Consider the following 27,120-nt stretch of genomic DNA (forward strand, 5'->3'; position numbering starts at 1 on the left):
AGTGCGAAGACAGATTATTGGCATCAACCAATCACAAATGAAGAACAGCAGCAAGGACACAAATCTTTCCAAATATGAGATTTACAATTTGAAGACAGCAAAAATAGTGTATTTTGAGTGTTTGCACAGGTTCTGTCATTTGTTTTCAATGTTGTTGTTCCGAGTGATCACCTTCTTCCCAGAAAGGCTGTCTAATATTAGAGTATTCCTACAAGAGTGGCTTGACCATGCAACAAAAGCAACCCACTATTCCAACACGCAGACAAGAAAGAGAGTTAGAGTTGGGCTTTCTTTTTTCCCCTTTTCCTTTTCCTTGTCCGTGTTCAAATAGAGATCGTATAGCTTGCATCCATCGTACACAATACATTCAGACATTTCCTTTCATACCAATAATTGAATAACTAACAACAGTACCAATGCCAGTATAACTATTAACCTTAACTGGAAACTACATCACTTCAGAAGTCATCATAGATCCGAGTATCAAGTTAGGCTGCAAGATATATCCTGTCATTCCAGCAGGGTTTGCCCTATGTGTGAGGGCGCCCTTTATCACGACGTACCTTACAGACTAGAATCTAGAATCTTAAATGTGCTTACAATCTTGGCACCAGTTTATGGTTTAATATTGCTTGATTGACAACGTATAGTATGACACAATATATTCAACAGTATAAGATTTATTGATCAGATTCCACAAACGAAAAAAATTACCATTCCATTCAGAGCCTGGATCTATATGCTCAGTTACATTCATTGCTGTCAGCTGCTCTGCCTTCATGAAATCATAATAATTTTTTCCATTAAAGTTAAAGAGCTCAATCATTTGACAAAATTTTCATATATGTACCTATATTTTTGTAATATCAAATATGATATATGAAGTGTGAAAACAAAATAAGAAACACCTCTACCATAATAAAAATGTCATAAATGCAACCAAAAAATGACAAATTGCATAACTTAATATAGAGCACCAGCTAACATAATAGTAGCAAACCTTTGGAGAACCGATAGACCAAGATACAAACCAACCACCAAAGTAAATCCACTATCCACACACCTAAATGAATCATACTTCCAAAACCCAATTTTTGTACAATGATTTATTGATGGCATTTTAACAAACAAGGCATGTCAAAAAGAAAAAGGCATGAGTAAAATAAACTACACACTTACTGAAAAACTAAATTGAAAATAGAAAATATAGACATGCACCAGAAGTATTTGCAAATTATTAATTTCTTACATATTACTTATCAGCTTATACAATATAAAGTACTACTTGCTGTCTCACACGGCCCTGGATTTTTTTTTTATGTTAAGCAATACCTAGTCTAAGAAGCTCTACTAGACTCACAAAATTTTAAAACATTATATATTACTTCAAGTTCTAACACTATCTCAGGGTCTCTCCTTTCTTAAAAACCAACATGGAAGTTACTTGGATGGTAACATTTTTATGAAAGAATGATAGAATTTTGAAACAATATTTCAGAACATCTGAAGGTTCGTGTTTTTTCTTTAATGACAGACTTACAGGTTTGGGAAAAATGTAAGCTAATATAAATGAAGTAAAAAAATATGAAAGCCTGTATTATAACTGTCTAAATTTCCAAGGCTTTTGAAAGTAGTTTAAAGTCAGTTTGCCCCTGTACACTCAAGTTAAACACATCACCTTCGTTTATGATATACATGTTCTTGTCTACGTGAACTATAAATGGGACACATAGAAATGAAGTGTGTATGGATGAAATGAACAAAGGCAAACTGGAGGTGCTAGTCTATGTTGGCACAGTACTTGGCAGGACAATTTTAAGTAACATCTACAATACTGGGAAAGATATACAGACTGTAACCGAATGAATCACTAATTATATGCCTCACTGACTGATGTATATTTTTTTTTCAAATAATGCAATCACTAATATTTTGTGTTGTTTCAATTCTGGCAGCATTAATACTTGCTAATTACATTAATTCAACTTCATACAAATCATGCAATGAAACTTTTAAACAAAATAAAAATGGGATGTTAAACTTTTCTTTCGAGATTAGCTTATATTCCAGTATGGATAATGCCAGACATGAAATCAGACCTATAACAGTGAGCAAATCTAATTCTACTATATTAAATTAAACTGTTTGGTATGAAAATGCTACATGAATTCATCACTATTACATAAAACCCTCTGGAAAGTCGAGATAGGCGTTGGAAAAAAGTGAGCATCTAAAAACCTTACACTGTAAACAACAGCCAGAAGTTCTGTGCTACTTGTACTAAAGTCAAAAGACATAATATCCAAACTGTGTATCTCCCTGGTAAACTGCCTGGTCTCAACATGAGGCATGCATGTATGTATGCTTGGTTGGTTGGAATTCTGATAATTTTTCCCCAGGAAACTGGCAGTCAAAGAGAGATGTGAAATTTGTATTACATTGAATGAAGATCCTGCAGAGTTTGATCCAGTTCATCGCATACAGTCTTGTATTTGTCTTTCTCAGTGTAGATTTCATCTAAATAAAAATAAGGAAAAAAGTTGACCAGAAAGTTAATACATATTTCATTACTGTAGGAAATTGTCTCATATACATTTTTACTATTCATACATTATCCCTCCACCTGACTTTTACACTAAGTTTCATCCAACTCAAATCCATATTGTCACTTCTCCATCTCCCCCTGACATACAATACATTTAACAAATCTGTGACATATCAGTATTTTGTGTCACTCAAGGGACCAACTACTATTGATAATTGCAAACTTCTCACATGAGGTTTTCAATCGCAGGAAACAATACAAGCAACAATTCAGACATGGGATGTTCATTTTTTTTATTCAGTTTGGTATACTTTGTGTCTGATAAGTTGGGTGTGGCTCTTTCTATACTGTGTACTAAAACTGTATTTAGTGTTTGTTAAAGTCCACATAGGACACTTTAATAATAACAACAACAACAACAACAACAACAACAACAACAACAACAACAACTAGAGGAGATACAATATTAGCTGTGAGTGACTTAGAAGTGAGCTATTGGATGAAGAATAAAAGTGAAGGTGTTATCAGAAACTACTTGATGCATCAGTCAAGTTAGCTGTTAGTAGATCACTCTGAAATCATCACTTCTCTTTCCAGATAAGTACAAGTTTGAAAACAAAGCAGATAGCTAGGCAGTCTGACAGATAGCTACGCAGGCTGGTTGAATCTTTGAAAACAAAACATAGCTAGGTAGTCTGACTGCATCTTTGAAAACAAACAGTTAGCTAGGCAGTCTTGCAGAATCTGTGAAACAAAAGAGTTAGCTAGGCAGTCTACTGGAATCTGTGAAAACAAAACAGTTAGTTAGGCAGTCTATTTGTGTTACAACACTCATATCGCAAACTTCAACTTATGTCAATCATTTTTGGAAAACAAATACCAATTTTCAATGACATAAATTTTCATTTGTGACTGAACCCATGCAAGTTCACAACTATCCATTTTTGCATTCACAGGTTTGTCAATCAAATCTCTATGTATGAAAGATGCCTTACAAAATACAAGATCACTATACATCTTTTTATTTTGTATTTTGTACAGCATCTTTTTTACAATTGATTCTGATGTTTGCTCCTTAGGAATGTTATGGAAATTTTCCTTGATAATTTACAAATAAAAAAAAAATCTCTATGTAAGGTGCTCTACTCTGTGAGACTTAAGGTTTAGAGGATAATTTCAGAACTCGGGAATACATCATGTGCACTCTCAAACAGTTACTACGCTATATGAGACAACAGCGTCGTCTGTGACTCTGGGTTCTTTGAAAATTACATTATTACATGTGTATGTGATAGAGTTAAAGGCATCATTAGTTTTACACCAAGTGACTCTTTTTGTGTTTTGTGATATTTTCTGAATGACCACATTTCAGTGCAACAGATCCACAACATACAGGGTTCCATGATTGATGCAGTGCAGTGTAGTCTAGTTAATAGCACACAGAAGATGACAATCATAAGTTCAATTTTCCGGTTCATAGATTCCAAGATTACAAAGTCACAAGAGAGGTATCACAGAGTCTGTATACATCACTACCACATGATACATTCAATGTTGGTCCATTCTCCCAGTAGATGTTGTGGAGCTTGATGCTATACAACAAAGTGATGTTGTATACTTTGCCAGAGATGGACCACTGACAATTCCTTGATTCCCAATTGGTGCGGACTTTCAAGCTATATCACAGTGATGCTGTATGCTTGCTAAGGATGGATCACGGACACCTATTCCTAGTACAGGGTCAAGTTTACAGCTCTCTCCCACACAATGCACTCTAGCCACAGATGAACCACTCACCATGATACCCAGACTTTCAGAAGAGCTGAAGTTAGAGAGTTTGAAACAAGTTCTCTCACACAATTCATCAAGTCAAGTATAGATCAACAACCATACATTTCAATTTTCAGAGAGATTTGCAAGTTTACAGCTCTGCAGTCTTAGCCAAGAATCAACCCCTGATCATACCAAGATTCACAGAACGACTGAGTGAGATTGCAAAGTTTGAAGCAAGCACTCTCACACAATGCAATGCCAAGAATAAAGTAATGAAAATATTAAGATTTCCTCAGAGATTTGCAAGTTTATCGCTTTCATCCTTGCCAAGAATGGACCACTGACTATCATACCAAGATCCACAGAAGAGCTAAGATTGTAGAGTTTGACGCAATCTCTCTCTCACAACATAACACAAAGCAATGCCAAGAACAGACCAACAATGATATTCCTATTTTCAGTAGAGAGAATATACATTACATAGTAGAGATGACTGTATAGAACAGACCACGTCATAGCCAGATTCCTTGTACAGATTTCAGAATTTCAAGCAAGTTTTCTCACACAAGGCAATGCCAAGAATAGATTGCCGACCATGTGCCTGTGTCGAGTAGAAGTTTCTAGCACTACCACACAAATAGGTCCAAGCCAAGGATAGACATTCTTGCAAGTTAAAGTATAATTTATCTATTAACACAACAGAATAATAAGTGCTGCTGGAAAGTAGTTGACAGTTTACAACACTAAGGACAGACTGATTTATATTTCAAGCACAGATTGCAGCATTTGTACACATAACTATGTCACAAGATACATCCTAGCATGACACAAGATTTTATTTAGTATAATATTTATTGATCATAGATTTCATAAATTCAAGAAATACCACTCCAGCAGATTCCAAATCTACATAATTTTCATGTTTAATGCTAACAAGCTGCATCTGTTAACTAAAATGTATAAAATCATAATTTCCGTTAAAGTTCTAATTAACCATATTTTAAATATCAAAAAGAAATTAGTAGTACTTCTCATCATCTATTATAAAATGTGATATCTTAGCAACAGAATATGCATTCTCGTGAAATGACAGCGATACACCGTACAAGAAACCGTAAGCATGTAACCAGCACTACCGACTATATTTGACTGAGGGTATGCATTCTGTGACAGTAGCAAACCTTTTGAGAGCGAATACACCAAGACCCAAACCAACCACTAAAGTAAAATCCACTATCCACACACCTCAATGAATCATGCTTCAAAATCCATCATTTAGTACAATGATTTATTGATGGCATTTTAACAAACAAGGCATGTCAAAAAGAAAAAGGCATGAGTAAAATAAACTACACACTTACAGAAAAATAAAATGTTCAAACAGAAAATAAAGACATGCACCAGAACTATTTGCAAATTATTTATTTCTTATATGTCATTCATCTAAAGTACTACTTGCTGTCTCACACTGCCCTTTTTTTTTTACGTTACGCAATAACAAGTCTACTATGCCTAAATAAAATAACTGTTTGGTTCCATTAACCCAACACCCCATCTAGCTTTTCACTGCCGACCATAAACAATTTTTTTACATACTCAAGAAAAAAATAATAAATTGCAAAAATTGTGAAGTCTCACAAGAAATAGTGGATGTGGAAACTGCCATCAACTTAAAAAGACACTCTAAAATTGTTCTTCCAATCTGTTAATGACTTTACTCCTGATAGGATGAAATAAACAACTTAGAGACGTTTGGAAATCAATGGAAAAAAATGAACTAGAAACTCGCACACGAAAAAAAAATCCAATAAAAAAACCTACCTACCCCACCTATTCTAAATTGAGTGTAACCGAAACCACACGATTTTCTTTTATTAGGCCTAAGCTCTACTAGACTCACAAAATTTTAAAACATTATATAATTAATACTTCTAACACTGTCTCAATCTTTACGTCTCTCAAATTTACCAAACGTGGAAGTTATTTGGATGTTAATATTTTGATGGAACGATGACATAAACAATATTTCAGAATATCTGCAGGTTTTTGTTGTTTTCTTTAACAGTCTTACAGGTGTAGAAAAAAAAGTCAAGCAATAAATGAAGTCAAAAAATATGAAAGCCTATGTAAATTTCCAAGGCTTTTGAAAGTAGTTTAAAGTCAGTTTGCCCCTATACACTCAAGTTTAACACACAAATCTTTTTGATTTTCATGTTCTTGTCTACATGAACTATAAATGGGACACACAGAAATAAAGTGTGTATGGATGACATGAACAAGGGCAAACTGGAGGTGCTAGTCTATGTTGGCACAGTACTTGGCAAGACAATTTTTAAGTACCATGTACACTAATACATGGGAAAGACATACAGACTGTAACCGAATGAATCAATAATTATATGCCTCACTGCCTGATGTACAGTTTCTAGTATATTCTGCTCAAAATAACTAATATTTTGTGTTATTTCAATTCTGGCTGCGATAAATCACCTATCAAATTCAACCTCATAATCACGAACAAACGTCAAACTTTTCTTTCAAGAGTAAGTTAAATTCCAGTGTAGATAATACCAGACATGAAATCAGATCTATAACAGTGAGCATATCTAATTCTACTATTAAATCAAAATGTTTGGTATGAAAATACTACACGAATTCATCACTATTACATTAAACCCTCGGGAAAGTCGAAATAGGCATTGGAAAAAAGTGAGCATCTAAAAACCTTACATTGTAAACAACAGCCAAAAATTTCAATGCTGTTGTACTAATCTGTAGTCAGAGACATAATACCCTAAATGTTATTTTTGGTTTCCCTTGGTACACTGCCTTGGCTCAACATGAGGCAAGTATATATTTGCAACATTTTTGTCCCCATGACTGGGCAGTCAGGGAGAGATGTGAAATTTGTGTTACATGGTAGAAAGATCCTGCAGAGTTTGATCCAGTTCATCGCATACAGTCTTGTATTTCTCTTTCTCACTGTAGATACCATCTGATGAATATAACGAAAGAGGTAGATGACAGTGTCAATACTCGCATTTGAAAATTTAGGAATACGACATTCTCAACACTACACTCTGTTATATTTATGTTCTCAAGAGACTGGCCATCACTCTACATAAAGTTACACACCCTTGTTGTAAAATTATCCAATGCCGTGAAGCCTCTGAACTGAGGAGTCAAATATTCTTTCTGAAATCACATCACGTTTTATGTCAGCTTGATCTGTCTTTGGAAGCTATTACACAGCCATTACATGTGTTTGTGACCCACTGAACTGATCTTTATAAATGGGGACCTGCTAGGATACAAATTGCAATGTGAAGGATTTAATCCTGTTACAGAGGGCACAGTGGATTGTATGCTATCCACAGAGTTGAGGAAGTATATAGGGACCTTTGTACTGATGTAAGTCCATGCCATGCTTTAAGCACAGTGTGGGGAAGTGCTCTATAGGAATTAACATTTGACACAATCATAAATTGTTACTATTATCCAACCTCATGTACTGCGTCGTACTTCCCCTTACTGCCAATTGCTTTACCTGTTGAAATCAAAATTTGGTTAAAAATTCAAACAGCCAAATTCCAAGCTCACAGCTGCGAGTTCTCCACAACATTTGTGAATGACATTCCCATCCACTGCAATAATACATTGTCTAATTTTTCTTACATCTGCACGCTGACATAAAATTGTACAAAATGACACATTTTCAAAAAAAATTCATTCCATGCCAGTATTTTGTGGCACTCAACAGAACCAACAACTAGAGGAGATGCAATATCAGCTGTGAGTGACTTGGAAGTGAGCTATTGGATGAAGAATAAAAGTGAAGGTGTTATCAGAAACTACTTCATGCATCGGTCAAGTCAGCTGTTAGTAGATCACTCTGGAATCATCACTTCTCTTTCCTGGTAAAGAGTTTCATCTATGGTGGTGAGATGTCAAAACAAAACAGTTAGCAAGACAGCTAGTCTAGTAAAATCTGGTAAAAACATGCTGTGGTTAATATCAAAATCACTACTCTACACCTAGCTCATAAAACATTGTACACTTTGCCACGGGATGGCAACTAATATTATGTCACAAACATGGTCAAACTACCAAATGCTGTGTTGTGCCATGGACTACAACAAAACAAGAGACAAACATATGTGTCCGGGATAAGCAACTGCCAAAATTTGACAAATCATGCTACTGCATAGGATCATAACAGAGGGAGAACATTGTTCCAGTGTACTGTACATGCTATCTATGTTTTTAGTACCGGTAATCACACCTCTAGTACAGAATTCATTCAAGCATCTTACCATTTGATTTTGGTTTTGATCTACAACCCTTAGGTTGTTGTCAGATGGAAGGGATAGAAAGAAAAGCAATGATTCACTGAAGATGTGGTGCTGGCACTGGACGAAAGATGAAGATGGTCATCACCATGGTAATCAGTTGTTGGCTGACAGGACGTATCACAGCATCAGATTTAATGTTTCACGAGTGTTTATTTATAACCCTGCTATCTGTTATACAGTAGTGTGCATTACCAACGGATACTAAGTACTCTTTATATCTTTCTCATCAGCATCACATGTTTGGCATTTCTCAACAGAATGGATCACTTAAGACCAAACACGAAACACACTCACTATGACAATAAGAGTAGTGTACGACTTGGTACTGGCAAACTAGGTGAATGGAAGGAGCTTTGTACCAAGGGTGGTGTGAAGATGGTAAGATGAGGTCTTGTACAAAGAGTGGCTTCAAGTTGAAGACTTGAGATGGCTTTACATAGAAAGAAGTTAAACTTGATGAATGGTGGTGGCTTTGGAGTGAGAGGGGGGGGGCTTAGTATAGAGAAGGGAATTTAAGTAAGAGGGGCTTTGAGGGAGAGCAAGAGAGAAAGATTTCTACTAAAGCAGTTCATATTTGAACAACCTTTGCTGCAAGAGTATTCCATTCCATCTCATTACTGGTAGAATTTAACAGGCAGAAAACCAAGAAGACCAACAAGAAGTACAAATAGACATTACCGGTACTAGATGAAAACATGGACAAGAGACAAACAGACAGATATATACATGTAGGGGGGAAGGGGAGAGACAGAGACAGAGACAGAGACAGACAGAGAAAGAGAGAGAGAGAGACAGAGACAGATATACATACATCATATAGATAAGACAAGGAAGTTATTCCAGATGGCCTCTTAATGATAGAAAAACAGAAAGAAAGAAAATTATGATTTGGCTCTGTATTTTCTGTGAGAACCGAAAAACCCAACCATGTCCAATGGATATAAACTTTCTTGAGCAATAACATTTTTTGAAATAGTTCTGCATACTCATTCTGTGCATATTTTTTGGTTTAAGTTTCTTTGCATCGCTATCCATGAACCCAACTGCGAGGTTGTTCCTTCTTCAAGGAGTGCCATCCATGACTTTCTATTTATCCGGATACTGTACCAGGTGGTATGTGTACCATTTAAATTAACATAAGCCTACATCCATGTTTTCTCCTCTTCCAGTATTTGGAGATGTGACAATCCCTACAGTCCAATACATGCAAGTTGTAAGTCGTTGCTTTCCCGATACACTGTACATTCCTCCTTAACTCATACACCAAATGTTAAAGACATCATTTCTATTTCCATTTTTCCATACACCGAGAAACTTTTGGAAGGCCATGCATGCTATGTATAACATAAATTTCCCATGCAATACAGTATAACCATAGGTATCCATCAAATATTTCATTTCATGACAAGACATCTCAAAGCTTCCAGTGATGGAGATACATATATGTCTATGAGTTGTTGTCCTATTTTCCATGCAAGGGTACATCTATGGACTTCTTCTATGCACTGATACATCTCTTGGTTGTCCATTTTCCATTTAGAGCCTTCTTGAGTTTAGTCCACCCCCACCTTTCCACACATTCAGATTATCTGTACATGTTTTCATGTTCTATGCACAAATACATGCTGTAAGTTACGTCTCTAGGTTTCTTGTTCCCATGCAAGAGTTGTGTCTATGGATGTCCACTTTTTTTCAGTGGTGTTTCTAGATGTACTACTGACTGACTAAATATCGTAAACACTTACACCTCATACACAAACCCTTTCAATCATCAGGTGTCAGTAATTCAGAAATCAAACCAAGAACATGGCGATCTCAAATATCTGCCCTTGTAGGTTACAGTTTTAAGCTGCAGTCATGTTATGAGATATGTTGACTGTCATTTCTTCCGAAATGCTAGTCCCAAGACAAACATTTCCCTCTTGTCATGTGACCACAATTAGACCAATGAATGGGATTCCAATATTGTCATGTGATCAGTGTGACCAATGAATGGGATTTCTAGTCATGTGACCAGATTGACCAATAAATGGGATTCCCTGTTGTCATGTGACTGGTCAGATTCTCTCTCTATAGCAGAAATCAGGAAGAGAACAAATTGCAAGACGTCTTGATCAATGGTTTATTGTTGGCCTTAACAAACATGGCATGTCAACAACTGAAAATGGCATGAGAAAATTACTACAAACCTATAGGAAATGAAAATAATAATGAAAATAATAATTCAAGAATGGCATGCATTGTAATTATTTGCAAAATCTTCAGTTTCTCTACCATTAAATTAGTTACGACTAAAAAATACTAAATGATTTTCAAATGCTGCCAATTTTTTTTTGGGGGGGGGGTAGGGTGGGGGTTACATAATATAACATGGTTCTAGTTAAGAGAAAGCGTAGAACTACTTTACTTTCAACAAGTTTGCACGGTGTGTGAATTGCTTTCAGCTAGTTGAGTGGTTTCCTCTCATAGGGATGGTCATCGTCAAGTAGTGACTTTATGATCAAGCAATATTTCAGAACATGAGCAATTGTCTTTCCTTTATTGACAAGACTGAGATAGGAGAAAACTTGACGTCAATTATTGAAGGACAAGAAAATGAAATTCTATCTTCTACTGTTCGCAAGGCTCTTTTCAAAATCACTGTGATACCAGTTTGCCCCTGCACATTCCAGCTGACCATCCCTATTCAAGTAATGGACTCTACCAAGTGCCAGTTGTTGTCTATGTGAGGTTCTTAGCAACATGATATCTACAACACAGAGAAGGGGGTGCTGCCACGAAATGAGCAGAAGCAAACTGGAAGTTCTCTTTTGGTTTGGCAAGAATGCACAAGTATCTAAAGATTGACAACACTACAAATTACAGACTGGAAAAGCATCCTATGCATAGAAATTGTCGTATAGTTTTGGTACACTTGTCTTGTAGTGACTGATTCGATGTGATGTTTCAATTCTAGCTTGAAGGACGCTCACTGGTCAAATTCAACGTTTCAAATTTAAGTCTCAATATTCAAGTGGAATAAAGAATTTTTTTTCCCAGAGACAGACATTGATAGACAGGGCAAATTTCACCAGTGAGCAAATTGAATATTTGGAGTAAGCATGTAATAAATAAACATTGATGTAAATCTACTCATAATAAGTTATCTCTAAATGAACAATGACAATATCTACATTTTTTTTTCAAAGGATTTTTTTTATAACTTGAGCTGCCAAGAGATCGCACGAGAGTGTCATGACACGTTGTATTTTGTTTGTTACTTTGTTACCTATATTGAAACATCACATGCATTTTAAAATATGTGTTCTTTGGTAAAACTGGCAGTTGGAAAGAGATTTTGATATCGTTTTTAAAAGTGCTGACAAGGTCCAGTATTTGAACCTTGATCACGTTATCATATACTGCACTGTAGTTTTCGTTCTTGGTGTAAATTTCAGTGGTTGGAAAGAAAGAAAAAATTGTATTTTGAGAAAGAAATAAGATGAAGACTGGGGAGCGAGTACAATTGATACAAGAGCCCAACTGATGTCGGTATCAACTAATACGCACTATACACTTTGTAAAAGCATATCGTATCCTTAATTTCCAATTTATCAGGATTTGGAAGCTATTACATAGAGGTCAGGTCATTGAGTGTTTGATCCAACTCTTCGCATACTGCCTTGTACTTCTCCTTCTCAGAAATGACTTCATCTGTTGAAAATAAGATGTAGTTAGAAAATCTAACAACAGCCAAGTTCCAAGCTCACAGTACCTCTTAACTTTCTGTAATTATGTCAAGATGTTTCAAGTCAATGATGCTGTACTTTGCCAATGGCTAATCATCATTACTCTTTCCTGTGATCTATTTCAGTGCCATTATTGGAATGTTTGTTGTAAAAAATGTGTTACTACGACAACACCGTGACTTAATATCAGAATTTTGAGTTACGATATCAGGCTGTGAGTGACTTGGAAGTGAGCTATTGGTTGAGGAATAAAAGTGATGGTGTTATCAGAAACTACTTTCATGCATCGGTCAAGTCAGCTGTTAGTAGATCACTCTGGAATCATCACTTCTCTTTCCTGGTAAAGAGTTTCATCTATGGTGGTGAGATGTCAAAACAAAACAGTTAGCAAGACAGCTAGTCTAGTAAAATCTGGTAAAAACATGCTGTGGTTAATATCAAAATCACAAACTCTGCTGAATCCATCTGCCCTAGATTTGCATCAAAACAAATCACTTTTGAACAAATCTGAGGCATTGCATTCTTAGTCAGTTCATCACAAGTGACATTGTCATTTGTCATATCAAGTACAAATTTGTGGTCAAATAAAGAACCATGTCAAAGCGAACAGACTATTGTGATAGGTGAGGACTACATTCATATGACAAGTGTATGTCACTGAACCATCTAGGAATAACAGCTGAAGCCGATTTTGCCGAAATACACTAGGTAATTTAATTATGCTCTAAGTCCAGAACTAATGCAAAATACATTCATTTCCTTGAATGATGAAAACTGATAAAAATTATTATCACTTAAAGGCCTTAAGTTTGATTAGGATCAAACTTTGGAGTGAGCAAAAGAGGGAGAGGGGGGCATCTGTCTGGACACAGAATGATCTTATATCATTTTCTGATAACATAGCACTGATGCGAATACCTGAGACTGACTTAGTGGTCTGTAAATATACTGTTGACATCTTCATATTTATAGAATCTGTTTTCATATCAGTGTCACAGTTGACGTGGTGATGAGAACAAGGTGCTTAACAATGATGCAATGATTATGGAAAGGGAAAGCTTGAAGTTAAAACAATATAGTTAATAGGAGGGGATCGGGAACAAAAACCAAGTCAGTTATTGAGACCATGCAACTGTATATAAAACCACACTTGGCATTTCCTGAAACCTTCAATGGCATTTCCACTCACAGAAAACGTGAGTATATTTGATAAAATCACTGTGTAGTGTTGTGTAGCCTATGCTATGTTTACTACATTGACCTTCACATGACCTCTATCAGGAATTTGACATAACTAAACATTGTCTCCCTGAAGTCACAAAAGACAGCTGACATTACAATCCACAGATACTTTGAAAATTCCTGACAAGCTGTTCATATATTTTGCGATCCCACTCTGGTTATATATATTTGCCTAAAAAGTCACAAAATCTCACAAACTATTCTTGTACTTTATCAATGGAATGGGATAAAAATACAGCAACTGATTCATACACAAGTTATTTCAAACATGTACACACAAGGCACTATTCCACTCAAAAAACTTGCATCGGTCACTACCTTTTGTGATTTGGTGACCCTAAAACTTGTTCCCCCTCTTTTCGGGTCAGACAAGGTCAAGTGAGTTATTTGACCTTTGACCTGCAGTGACAGTGGTATGTTATATTACCAGTGAAGGTTTCAAATATTTAATATCCATATTTGGTCATGACACTTTTCAGTGCTATGTCATGAACACATGCTACAACAAATACCACACATTCTACTTATCATTCTGTCATATCTTGAGAGTTGGTACACAACACAAGCGTTAGTGTGTTATTCAAAATCCATCCACTCTCACTCCTTATACCGATAGTTCACACTTTATAACAGAATTCAAAAGCACAGATTCCATATATTGCTATACAGCATACGAGTCATTGTCTCAAGACTTCTACAGTTACGACTTTGACTATACTGTGAGTGGAGGTGTAAATCGTAACAATACCGTATAGCAGTGCATATAGTAACTAGACTATTTCAAACCTGATAATTTCAAGTTCTGTAAATGTTCTTTCAAGCTACAACTTAAGCCTGGTTTCACTTGGTGTTGGTTCTGCTTCTTTGATATCATGCAACAAATGTATTTCTCATGAACGGTGCTCATCAAACAACCAGAAACAGACAAAATTTAAGCCAAATTTGGGGTAAACTCATACCTTCTAATTCCTCATTTTGTTTCTCCAGTTTCTGCACTGATCTCTCAGCAAACTCAGCACGGGTCTCAGCCTGCAACAAAACAAAGATTATGATGCATCTCTCTGGAGCTAGGCAACACTATTTATACTACACACAACTACATAACATCTTGTTATTGGTAAGTATGACATTTCTGAACTTACTTGGTGGGTCAAATACTGACATTTCTGAACTGACTTGGTGGGTCAAATAACGACATTTCTAAACTGACTTAGTGGGTCAAATAACGACATTTCTAAACTGACTTAGTGGGTCAAATAATGACATTTCTAAACTGACTTGGTGGGTCAAATAATGACATTTCTAAACTGCCTTGGTGGGTCAAATAATGATAGTTCTGAACTGGCTATTTAGGCAAATGATAACATTTCTAAACTGAACATGATTTAAAAACTTGAAATAAAATATAAATATAAATATAAATATAAATATAAATATAAATATAAATACAAATACAAATATTTCTGAAACTTCACAATCCACTGACTCAAAACAAATGTACAAAATTAATGGTCAACTTCCTTAACCTTGGAAGCCATTATTTCAAGAACAATTTCTAAGATTCTGATTGGTAAGATTCTCTAAGACATAAAAGAAATAAAACTGAGAAATTCCTAAAACATGTTCAGTTCATGTCAGAGTAAATATGAAGATTCCACAATGCTATCAATTAATTCTAATACTGTTCAGTTTCCAAATCAATGTCATCATCTCAGTTCTTTCATTTAAATACAAAAAAGAATGCTACGTTGCTTCACTGTCAGTGTCAATGTAGAAATTCAATTTTTATCATCTATTTTCTAAATGTGAAAGTATTCAAGCAAACAAATGAAACAACCAGTACTTGTGGTCTTTTCTCTCTCCTCATTTCTGCTCATTAAATACACACAATTTCAATGACTATTCCACTTCATAACGTCAAAATATCATTTCTACATCTATTGAGCACTTCTCCCTACTCCTAGGGAGTACAAATACTTCTTCACCCCACTCCTAGGGAGTACTAATACTTCTTCACCCCACTCCTAAGGAGTACTAATACCTCGCCCTACTCCTAGGGAATGCTAATACTACTTCACCCTACTCCTAGGGAGTACTAATACTTCACCCTACTCCTAGGGAGTACACATACTTCTCTCTATATCTAATGCAAGTGAACACATCTCCCTTTATCTAACAGACAACAACAACAACTATTCAGCCAAGATGGCTTTCAATCTGGGTTCATGTAAGTCAGGTTAAAAATCAGTAAGCCAACTAAATCTACTGTCATTCCAAAATGAAAGCATCAAAATGACATTACAGAAATAAATACTAACATCAAAAAAAGGTGAACCTAGCAGTTGCTGTGTGCAGCAAAATACATGCCAAAAATCATATCACATAAACATACACCGGTTACCATGGTTACATGTTATGACATCTCTGTAAGGATTAAGTGAAGGGGGCAAACAATAGTAAAATGTAAGGCATCTTGACCTTTGACACAACTTGGGACATGTAAGTTTGTAAGTAGAGGTCCAACCGTATTTGTTGTATTACCACCAGAGGGCGACATATCATTTGTGTTACATGGGGGCAAATAAATTACATACATTGAGCCATGCGATTGGTCATGCAAGGTTGTAGATACGTTGGATTATGCTTAAATGTCAATCTAGCTGCCTCAAAAGCACACTGTAAGCTACTAAACAGTACTTGTACCGATCGATATTTCTATGATGTGAAACCCAACATGATTTCGAAGTCCACAGAAATACAGCTAGCACACATGTTTAGTAGATGACAATGTTAACAATTGAAACAGCTACCAAGTTGTGTCAGTGTCATGCAGTTAATAAAATCACTAGGCCTCCAAATTTTACTATTATCTGGTTTGGACACAAACCTCCTTCAACTTCTCCTCCAGAATTCGGATTTTTTCTTCATAGGTGAATTCTCTTTCGGAGGCCTTCTCCTCGCTGACTTCAAGGGATTTCAGATTGTTAGCTACTACTTTCAGTTCCTCATCAAGCTCAGTAGCTTTGCTGTAAGAAAGAAATCATGACAAAAAGTGTTACCATTTTCCCATCATCGTCAAGTTGACATTTCTTGTACACAAAGAAAGCACTTTCATGCTAAGAACTGACAATCACTGTGTGTTATCTAAGCAATTTGACGCGCCACTGATGCATACAATTTCTAGTGACGCACCAAAATTTGGTATTCACCTATCTCTTAGTATGTGGTGACACACAAGAAATCCCAGTTCTTCTCATTTTGATTCACAACAACAAAATTAGAGGGCCCACAGTGACTACCCTTAGTTTGATTCTAATCTTTGGGTTGACATAGTTGACTACGTTTGGATAGCTAATCTTCTGTAAATTACCTGGACGTGTAATATTGTTAGTGCAAAACGATATTAAACTTACGATTCTGCAACTTCTGCACGTTCCTCGGAACGTTCCAGATCACTTTCTGTGACAGCCAGCCTACGAGCGACCTATATACAGAAAACATACCCGAATAGAAATAAAAAGAGGAAGCAAAAAAAAGCAGAGAATTTATGGTCAGTGGATATTGTCATAATATTACGTTCATACATGTTGTCATTCACTATCAAGAAATTTGCATGTAAATCATTCAAATATGCCAGTTTTAGGTCTCCTGGAGGCAGAAAATGATCTAAACACATGACACTAATTTTGTGGTTTTTTAAATTAAACTTCTAGATAACAAAGAATCAACGACATAATAAATTTGACATAAAATAACGAAAACAATGGCAGACATCCATACAGAATTCACAAAAGAAAAGTAGTATATTATTATATATCATTTTTGCCAAGTTGGACTTGGACCATCTCAATATAATTTGCATGTTGTCCTTTACAGCCAATCGGAAATCGACTTGCATTTTCAAATTATTTCAATAAAATAGCCAACCAGGGACATGTGTCTATATATTACGGACTCAAAAATCTTGTAATATCCTGAGAATTGCTAACTAAACTTAACAATTAAAAGTCATAATAAATGCAAACTTGAAAGGTAACAACAGAATATCTTTTACATCTTAGAGTGCATTGACAGAAATAGTACTACTTTCACCGTAACATTTCACCTTTTGTGGTTTCACTGAGAGTGCAATCATGTGAATAAGTTTGAACTTTGACCTTGGTACAATGTTAACATCATGCACTTTGAGAACCTAGAAATCTATCATGCCTTGCACTGAGTGCTACATGCTACAAATACCAATTCACCGATAACAGAGAGAAATCACATGTCATTGCATAGAGATCCATATACATACATTCAATTACTGACAATGTTACATGACTAAATAGAAATGTAAAACTCTAACTCAAAGTGATTGGAGAGGGTTACTCTGTACCAGTTAGATAGCATATGATCGTGCGTATCAATAAGTTAGTGCTGTCAGGCACTGGTCTGCCATCTTGTGTGTGTGTATCTGTAGCTTCGCTTACATCTTGTGACTCCTGCCTCAGGATGGACTCTTAGTCTTACCTCAAGATCACAACAGTCTCTGGTCACTTCGATAAATTCACACTTTCTGGTCCATCCTGATGCAAGACAGAGTTGGAATTCCTGAACCCCCTCTCCCGCCAATCCTTAACCCCAGCATCCCCCATTCCATACAATATTTCAAATTGTCATTGGACAAGTTTACATCATCAAACCATGTGATGAAGGCGAAGTCATTTTAGTTGAAATATATAAGGTACCCTATCAATATGGCAAGTTCAGAACTGTAATAGAACAGTGAATCCAGAGCATGGAATGTTTTTTTGGATATAATATCTCAACATGGACTATTCTATGAATAAACACAAATTTGTCTTAGACACCGACGTAGGACTCAGGAATTCGTCACATACTGCACACTATGGTGTAAACGAGGCTACCGATACTATGACATTAACCAGACTAGCTAGCTTGGTATAGATGTAGACCTCTCAAATCAAGCAATGAGTTGAGGTTACCTGTACAGATGTTCACATTCGTCAAGTTAACATCAGACGCCATCCAAGCTCATTGCACATAGAAGCAATTTGTCAGTGCTGATAGCACCGTAGATTAATCACACACAAAACACTGGGTTTAATCAATTATTGATGAGGAGAATTCCTGTCATAGGCTTAGAATATGTACAAACTAGATCGGCAAAATATTCAATACATTTCCAACCGTTCAAATTTCATTTGTGTGGATACTGGGTTGGTATTTCAACTTTCAACTATCAAACAATCGTTACAACCAACTTGGCCATTGCCTATCATGACTGATCTACTTTTTCGATTTTAACAAATTAATATCCATTAGCTTGTGAATGGGATCCATTTTTCCATTACTTCGGAATATCCGAACTTAAATCTTTAGAGGTGAGAAAATTCCTGACAGTCAAAATTTATTACTTCATATACGTCAATGATTTGCTCAAATTAATTTTGTATCAGTTTCCAAACCTGATTCCAAATATTGACTATTGAGAATGAATTCACGTTTACGTTTTTTTAAGATTGTTTTTTATGAATCTAGGTTTTCCACTGAATATAGATCTCCTCATCAAATAGCATGCATACACACAAAAATCACACAGTCAGTCGGGGTGACCTTTGACCTTGTTGGTTTTGGTCACATTTACATACATGCAGGTAAGAGAAAGGAAAGTTAGTTTAGGATGTAAATAAAGATAATCTAAACGTAGATTGATGAAGAATAAAAACACAGGGATGGAGAGGATGATGACGATGATGATGATGATGATGACGATGAGGAGGAGGAAGAAACTGATGTGTATGTCAATATACTCTACCTGTATACAACTGCCATGCATAATAACCATTCCCGCATTGGCAGGTTAGTCTGGAAGCATTCATGGAAAACTGAACTTGCCATGTAAAAGAGAGAATGGAAATTGGAAGAGACAGAAGGGAAGTGTGTATGAAGCTAGACAAAGACAAAGTGCTGGTTTACCTCCTCATACTTTTGATCGGAGTCCTCAGCCATCTTTCTGGCAGCCTCTACCTGCTTTTCTAATTCTGTGATCTAAGTTTAAAAGATATTAAAGAGTAGGAAAGAAGAGATGAAGCACACATATCCCGCCACAACAAAGAGGAAAAGAAGGTGACATGGTTCAAACTGTTACCTCGGCATACTTGCGCTCAGATTCCTCGGCCATTAGACGTGCGTTTTTCACCTGATCAGTGAGAAATTCTATCTAGGGGTAGAAAGGGAAAGTGTGTCGTTAGTACATCACAGAGTTTAGCATGTACTCTGTTGAGCGTTGCCATGGCATTACCTCTTCGTATTTTCGATCTGCATCCTCTGCATCCTTCTGTGCCTCTCTTAGTTGCCTTTCAAGATCAACTATCTGTAAAAGAGTATGACTTGATTATTGAAAGAAATCAAATAATAGAAACGCCACAGTTTACCTAGGATCCCTACCTAACTGGATGAGAGAAAGACTGCAAGTTGTAGTGGTATGTTAGTAAGCATGATGGAATGACTACAGCAAAATTGGAAAACCTGCCATCTGGCGTCCTTTGTCAGAACATCAGTGGTTGTTAAGATTGTTGTTCAGATCACTGACACCAGTGTCTGTAGTCTGTAATACTTTTACTGACATTTTAGTCTAAAAGTACAAAACTATCCGATTTCAAACGAAACATAAATTTTTTCACAGCATGTTTTACATAAAATCTATCAACAAACGCCATTTGTTGATCTCACAAGGCTAGACTTTGCCTCAGCAGTGTAATTTACATGTTTACTTGTAAATCCAGGATTTCAAGATTTCAATATTTGCATATTCATGACTTGAATTCAATATTTAAATGTCAATTTGCGTATTCACGATTTTTATCAATATTTGGGGTTTTCCATTCTTACTGTATCAACAAGATCAATGATGACTGCTATTGTTGTCCTACAGAAATGATATTATGGGATGGTTAGTAGCAGACAGCTGAAAATTATGGGATACTTAGTAGCAAATAGCTGAACATGAAACTTGGTAGTTGAAGGCAGATCAGTGGTTGTGAAGTGACAGTGTTGCCTAGTGACGGCGGATATCTCGCAAGATACAATGATATATCTATGTCAGTTGACAAATTTTATGAAATTAACAACACTGCATCTGTTTGAAAGCAAGATGGATAAAGTTAGTGTGACAAAGCTGTCAATATCTAGAGATAAAGACAAGCAGGTTAGTAGTTGCCATAGTGATATGCATTAGTAGTCGCCATGGAAATTCACACTAGTTGCCATGGAGATAGTGCAAGAATCGTGTTGCTAACTATGTGATGAAGAGGTAAGTGAATCTTTTGTAAGTTTCACTGAGTGATGTTATGTTAGATCTCTACTAAGGAACGACAAGATAAGAATCATCATATATTAGTCATCTCAACATTGTCGTACACATAACTACAAAACTAGCTAGGCTTTCATTCTACAATAACAATTCCCAAACTGCAGTTTCTCATAAAAGTTGAAGAGACTATGATGAGATTTGAAACTACAACCCAATTTATTGATGTTTAGGATTTGAAAGCCTGCTTAACTTTTTAATGGCACTTTTAATGTCAGTTTTCTTCTTAAAATACAAACCTATAAGGGTAATACTAAATTAACAAAATACTAAATTCAAGACCAGCATGCATGAATTTTCTAATATGGCCTTCTTTCCTAGGAATTAACATTACCAGCCTCTTCTTCAGTTGTATTGCTGTGTTTTGAAACCATGGCAACCTTCACCAGTAACTGGTTAACGATGAATTCTGGATCCAATAGCTTTGAACATCTTTTTTTCAAGACTTTGATTACATTTAACATAATGTGCATGCATTCATCTAATTCAGTTTGACTGTATCAGAAAATAATTTTGGATGCGTGAAATTTTGAGTGATTTTCGTAGACTGTTGTATTTGTAACACCAGCCATTTCCCCTATCTGTCTTAGTTATTATTTTCATTCAATCGCATGAAAAGTTGTCTTGTTTGGAGACTGTACAGCAGACATACACTATTCATAGTGTTTCCTTCATCACCCTTTCATTGGACAACAACAATGCCATATATATACTGTACTAATTATAATATCTTCACCTCTGACCTCCTACTACAGATAACCTTTGACCTCCTGCTGGGGATCAAGGCTGCTGATCTACATGTACCAAAACTCTGAATCCTTAATAAACGGCGTGTGGTCTTTTACATACAATTAGAATGTACCACCATATCTTGCATTGAATTTATATACAGCAATGCTGAATAGGAGCCGGGTATGAATAATTTACTGGTAGGTGAAAACAAGTTTGTCAATGGCACTATTGGAGCTACACTTGAAAAGATGATGGAGGGTGGGCTGGTCTGCAATTCAAAGACTCTATTGTGGTTATGTAGGACAGGATAACATTCCTATACCATGTTGGCTAATACTTTGTGACTTGTTTGGTAGCAGTTACAACACTTGATGAAATAAAGTGTCTGAAAACAACACTTGAGTATTAATACAGCTTTGAACAGTTTGAACACATTGGCCTTACACTTAAACGCATTCCAAAACTGTGACCTTACATCTTGCATATTTAAACACCTTGACCTTTCATTTTACAATATTCATGAACTCCAAGTCACATGCACTGAACTGTGAATAAATTATACAATCCACTATACCTGGAAATGCAATTTTTTATGAGTCAAACTTGAGATTTGCTTGGAATGTCCTGTACTGTATTCTATACTGTATTCATTACCCAATTTTAATGTCGTTGTTTGTTCACTGACTGGCTATATTAGAGAAGCAGACTTCTAGCATCTATAGTCAAGGAGTTTTATCTCTGCACCTTTGACCCTGTCCACTGGTTCCCAGACACCATAAAAATAGGCACAGACACAGATAATCTGGAATCTATGCTGTCCTAAACTATCCTGTAGTGACATTCTAGGCCATGATACAATTAAATATACATACTGAATACTTCAATGTCAGTGTACTCCACTATGGGTTTTTGAGTTGTGCACCACCCCTCAGTTGTCGTGGGCTACTTCTCTGTTTGTGGGGTCACCCCTTTATTTGTGATAACCACCCCTCTGTTTTTGTCATGATGAATAATTAAAGTTTGAAATTGAATTTTTTTTTTTATACTTTTGTGTTTTCTTATTTGTTTAATGGTCACTGCTGAAAATAGGTATTTAATTGATTTTAAACCATTCTTGATGTTGAAAAAATGAAAATGCTTTCGTTGTCAATTGTCAAGATCTAAAAATATGCTAATGATATGCACATTACATGCAAATGAGGCTACCCATTTCAATTTTTTCTCCAAATTGTGGAGAACCTTGAATGTGTATGTTGTTCTACTTTCAATTCTAAACATAATATTGTATGTCTCTGTTGATTGTGTAACACTGTTGAGAAACATTAGATATACTGTCACTACAATTGGTGACAACACAGAAGATGTAGGAAAAGGACAGAACCTAGAGAAAGTGGATGAGAGAAAAAATAAAAGGAGAAGAATGAGAGCTGAGAAAACAAAGGAAATGTAGAGAAAGAATGTCAAAGAGAAGTAAAAATAGAAGTAAAACGAAAACAAAGAAGACAAGAAAGATGTAGAAGCAGAGAGATGATAAATTTATAAGACTGACTTACCCTGTCATCATCGGTCAAGCCCCTATTTTCAAGCACTTTCCTTGCTCTGAAAGTGAACAAGAACGACAAGGTTATAATGGGTGCCTACTCGGTGTTTACACACACACCAAAAAAACTCATTTTGATAAATCCTATTCCCAAACCCTAATACAAATTCAATTGGTTTTCATAGACTCTACCAGAATTCCTTAGTCATTTTACTAAAGGTTCCCTTACCAGAGTGTTTGTTTAGGGTGTGTCACTGTGTAAAAATCTACCTGAATGCCAAAGCCATTTTACTAAGGTACCTATACATGAAACCAGTGTTTTTGCGAAGGGCAGTAACTACGCAAAACCTCCTGATTTCCCAAGTCATTTTACCAAGTTCACCCCCACTATTATGGTATGGAGATCTAGAGTGTTTAGCAAATTTTCGCCCTCTCTTATAGGAAACCATAGCAAAATTACTGAGTTCCATCAGAAGTACGAAAGACACTTTTAGTTGGTCATACACGTTGTTTGCTTTGACCAGTTTTTAAAACTCTCTGCTATCTATGGAATAATACTACAGACAGATATAAGATGACAAGGTCTTATGAAACACAAAATCATTATTGATAGGAGAGCCCAGGTCAAGTGTCCTTCATGTTTGACATTTTGTTATTGTTTGCAACACTTGTTGGAATCCTTCACATGCACTGTTTTATCCCCATGCCAAGAGCAGCGTCCATCCAACCAATAAATAATCTCATGTTTACTATACAATGCTTTTCCCACGGTACACCAGTACACTGCTGTGGTTGTACAGACTACTACCTGAGAGCCTGCTGGGATGCATTCTCATACATGTAGTGTTATGGTATATGGCCTATTCAACTGTCATGTGTATGCACATACACACATACACACACACACACACACACACACACACACACACACACACACACACACACACACACACACACACATACACACACACACACACACACACACACACACACACACACACACACACACACACACACACACACACACACATCAGCACATAGTCCTTGCACAACATTAACTGCAATAAGTCCATACTTCATCACATACACATACCACCTTTAATACAAACCCTTGGAATAACTCCAAAGTAGAGTAAATCTGAGAATGTTTTATTTGTCAATCATAGTCACTTTATAGTCTGTCCCACCATGTAACCTTCACATAGGTTGCTCTGCTCTATCCCACAGTACTGCACCATGTCACTCTATGATATTTCACTTGAGTAAAATCAGCTAAGAGTCATTTGAAAACACCCCCCTCTAAGGATCTATTGATGGAATGCATATAAACCCAGAATGATACTGTGTGTTGCTCATATCATACAAAGTCCCATAGAAGATACAGTATTATTATCACCAACATGGCCTTCCAGGGTACACATTCTGTGTCAGTTTTGACTAGGATGAACTGATGAATTCATGTTGATAAACTCAAAGATATGTTGACAAAGAAGTTCAGTATTGATTCAAACTTGACATATTTTCCTACATTTACACACTAAGTGTGGTACATGGTTGGCACAGAGTTCCATATTTCCTGCAATTACTAATATTGTGCAAGTGTTGCATACCTCAGTTCACCATCTGTAAATAACTAAGTTTGCCTGCTGCAACCCAAGACCCAAGAAATCAGTAGTTTATGAGTGACAGTCACCTTACAAATGTATACTATGTACCTATTATTGTGATTCTCTTTACAGCAACAAACAGTGTATAGAAATAGCTAATTGTTGGGAGTTAAATCACATGTAGACTTGATCCTAGAGACTAGTTGTTGGCTTTCAAATCTGGCGATCATTTCCAAATCTAAGATAAGGCCCAATTTTTGACATCTTGACGATGGTAAAACATGTCCTACAATGGTAAGATATGCCATCTCATTGCCTGAAACCATGCATTCCAAAACACTGCATGTCTAACCATTCACTGTAAGGCAATTGTTCTGTATAAACATTCTCTCAGACTTCATATTCCTACGTTGACAGTTGCTGAGGAAGTATAGACCCTGTAACCTCATATCTGACAGAATCAACCAACCAACAATACCAGGTGTTATCAGAACTGCACAAGTAAACATACCAGCCCACTAATCTGCATATCATCATCAACAAAAGTTGCACAGTTCTCCCAAATCCCTCTATAGAAAGGTTATACCACTATGTAACATGGTACACAGTTCACATACAGACTTAGCCATCCTGGTAAAATGCCAACTTTTGTTCGGTCAGCGCAGTCCGGTCAGCGAAGTTATCCATGCAACAAAGACTCCTTGTTCAATGTATATATGCATATCATTGAACCCGACAATTATTACACAAGCATACATAAAAATTCAACCAAGTTTGTTCAAATAGTTTAAAAAAAGACAAGGGTAGTATGAACAGGGTATTAAAATTTGTGAAAGGTTTGATAAAGTCCTACGTAAACAAAAATCGTCATTCAAACTTTGTGAGCATTTAAAAAAAAAAAATAGATTCTCAAAGTTTGTGACCAGATTAAAATAGTTCTGATGCAGTTAATGGGATTGGAGAGAAAGGTCATGTGGACATCTTTTAGCATGTACAGCGATATTCAGGATTTCAGACCTTATTTACATATTACTCCATTCCTTGTATATCCTTTACCAAACCACTCTAAGCTTGACTAGCCAACAAAGAATGCTAAGAATGTGGGGGCACTCCTGTAATCGAGGGTTTTCCTTTTAATGACAGGACTGACTATAGAAGTGGTTATAAACCTTTCTCCACTTTTATCTGATGTCTGACCTGTCTTCTTTATGACTTTGACCTTTGACCTGTATTTGTCAATAATCATGTAGCAAATAAACATGCCACATGCATTTCAAAACTTTACTGATTTTATGGGTGTTAAATTGCCCTGGTTTATGGCGTTATTCTCTCAACCACAACATTCAAAGATATTCCCTGAGGTTCACTGCTACCTTAAATTTCAAAACCTTGAATTTATACTGTCTTTAAAGATTTTGAAAACAATTTAATGTCCTTCAGTATTATTGGCTTCAAGTTTCCACACTGTTTACTGTAACTTGTAATAACTATGAGCGTCCAGGACCATATAGAGTAACAAGTTACAGCCTAGTATTTATAGAAAATATCAGACATTTTTCAAAATTACGGCCTGCATTAGCTCAGAACCATCAACGATCTACACGTAACAATGTCCTGTTCTCTTCTAATCATTAATCATGTCAAATCCTGTTCTGCAATAATTAATCTTATCAAACAATGTCCTGTTTGAGAGGATATCACCAAGATCAGCCCAGTGAAGCTGCTAAGCTAGCTATATATTTGCCACAGTGCTAGTCATCAATGCTATGATTAGCCCAGAGAACTGCCTATCCGACTAAACATAGTGGCTTGACAGTATAGCCCAGAGACTTGCCTATCTGACTAAAACATACTGGCTTGACAGTATCAAGCCATGAGACTTGGCTATCTGACTTGACACACTGACTTGACAGTATAGCCCAGAGACTTGGCTATCTGACTTGACATACTGACTTGACAGTATAGCCCAGAGACTTGGCTATCTGACTTGACACACTGACTTGACAGTATAGCCCAGAGACTTGGCTATCTGACTTGACACACTGACTTGACAGTATAGCCCAGAGACTTGGCTATCTGACTTGACACACTGACTTGACAGTATAGCCCAGAGACTTGGCTATCTGACTTGACAGTATAGCTCAGAGACTTGGTTATCTGACTTCACATACTGGCTTGACAGAATAGGATTAGACTAGCGTTCTAGTTCACAACATGTTCAAGATA

General features: G+C 36.2%; 1 protein-coding gene across 8 annotated transcripts in view; it reads right to left on the reverse strand.

Moving 5' to 3' along the window:
• Positions 1–664: 664 nt before the first annotated feature.
• The window catches only part of LOC144443813 (uncharacterized), a 41,968-nt gene continuing 15,512 nt past the window's right edge, over positions 665–27,120 (reverse strand). For 2 of the 8 annotated variants that reach the window (XM_078133363.1, XM_078133368.1), the window contains 6 exons: positions 23,301–23,346; positions 19,948–20,019; positions 17,054–17,124; positions 16,528–16,666; positions 14,600–14,669; positions 10,779–12,363 (listed from right to left, as the gene is read on the reverse strand). In XM_078133363.1, coding sequence (XP_077989489.1) covers positions 12,281–12,363; positions 14,600–14,669; positions 16,528–16,666; positions 17,054–17,124; positions 19,948–20,019; positions 23,301–23,346 — 481 coding nt within the window. In that variant the 3' untranslated portion in view covers positions 10,779–12,280. Of the gene's footprint in view, positions 2,518–5,725; positions 7,314–10,778; positions 12,364–14,599; positions 14,670–16,527; positions 16,667–17,053; positions 17,125–19,622; positions 19,695–19,794; positions 19,867–19,947; positions 20,020–23,300; positions 23,347–27,120 lie in introns of those variants that run through there. The other 6 variants (XM_078133360.1, XM_078133367.1, XM_078133361.1 and 3 more) reach the window with 5 other exon arrangements.

The sequence above is a fragment of the Glandiceps talaboti genome, chromosome 12 (assembly GCF_964340395.1).
Source record: "Glandiceps talaboti chromosome 12, keGlaTala1.1, whole genome shotgun sequence".
Taxonomy (NCBI): domain Eukaryota; kingdom Metazoa; phylum Hemichordata; class Enteropneusta; family Spengelidae; genus Glandiceps; species Glandiceps talaboti.